The sequence below is a fragment of the Poecilia reticulata genome, linkage group LG3 (genome assembly GCF_000633615.1).
Source record: "Poecilia reticulata strain Guanapo linkage group LG3, Guppy_female_1.0+MT, whole genome shotgun sequence".
Taxonomy (NCBI): Eukaryota; Metazoa; Chordata; class Actinopteri; order Cyprinodontiformes; family Poeciliidae; genus Poecilia; species Poecilia reticulata.
The window spans coordinates 33467818-33468827 of NC_024333.1; the positions used below are offsets into that span (position 1 = coordinate 33467818).

Here is a 1010-nt window from a genome sequence, read left to right on the forward strand (position 1 = left end):
CATCAGGGGGCGCGCCCCACAGTTTGGGAACCTCTGGTCTATCTTATTACCCCAGTTTTTAATAGTTTTAAAGTGACGACCAAATGTATTTTTTCTCCAGCTTAAGGTGTAAAATATTACATTAGCAASACAAAAAGTGGCTCTTTTTTYGCTACTTCGGCATATTTTTACTGAAGGAAAAGTAAAAACTGCAGCATGGTACAAATAMTYCTAAAGGTAAACCTTTAAAAAAAAAGTTACTCAGGTAAATGYAACTGAGTRAATGTAACTCGTTACTACTAAACTCTGGTTATTTCTGTGATGAGTTTRTTTTATGTTTGAATCGTKTGAAAACTGCTRTGTTGTGATTCTTTGTGTGACTCTGACCCGYCAGTCTGAACAGCGACGCCTTGCGGAAACCGTAGCTGTGTCTGAACTTGAGCAGGTGGAGGCGTGGCGGCGTGGCGTGCAGGAAGAAGCCGGGTTTGGCGTGCGACTCCAGCGAGTCGTAGCCCGAGATCCAGGTGTTCCTGTGGAGGACGAAGGTGGCTCCGTCCCAGAATGCATCACTTCCCTCCCACTTGGCCAGCCTCACCTGGCCGCTGGCGCTCGCGTGCAGGAAGTAGTTCGGTCKGTCGACGGCTTCAAAGGAAACCCGCGATGCATCTGTGGAGAGGAAAAAATAACTATTCACCGCTTTTGTTTCTAATGGTTTTGGACACCGCCTACACTGCAAAAACAGAAAATATGACTTCAAAGCACTTAAAAAAACACCTACCTGATTTGTGGCAATAAGCTAATGTTTGTTAATGCCTGGAAAAGGAGCCGTTTCAAAAACCTCCCTATTCCAGGGGCAGTGCCACGTTACCTAGCAACSCCTGCCCTGTTACCTAGCAACCCAAATGGAATTCAAATGTGTAATTCGGTCAGCTGGTTTTAACCACTGTAGGCACTGTACACACTCCAAAAACACAAAGTCTTAGACAGTACAAAAATAATTGTACTGTCTTATAAATCTTGTTTGTTTTTTT

At 44.2% G+C, this 1010-nt stretch overlaps 1 protein-coding gene across 1 annotated transcript in view; it reads right to left on the reverse strand.

The window, feature by feature from the left end:
* Positions 1-1010, reverse strand: part of otog (otogelin) — a 70174-nt gene that overhangs the window by 24678 nt on the left and 44486 nt on the right. The window contains exon 31 of the mRNA XM_017303888.1: positions 367-645. Coding sequence (XP_017159377.1) covers positions 367-645 — 279 coding nt within the window. The remainder of the gene's footprint in view (positions 1-366; positions 646-1010) is intronic.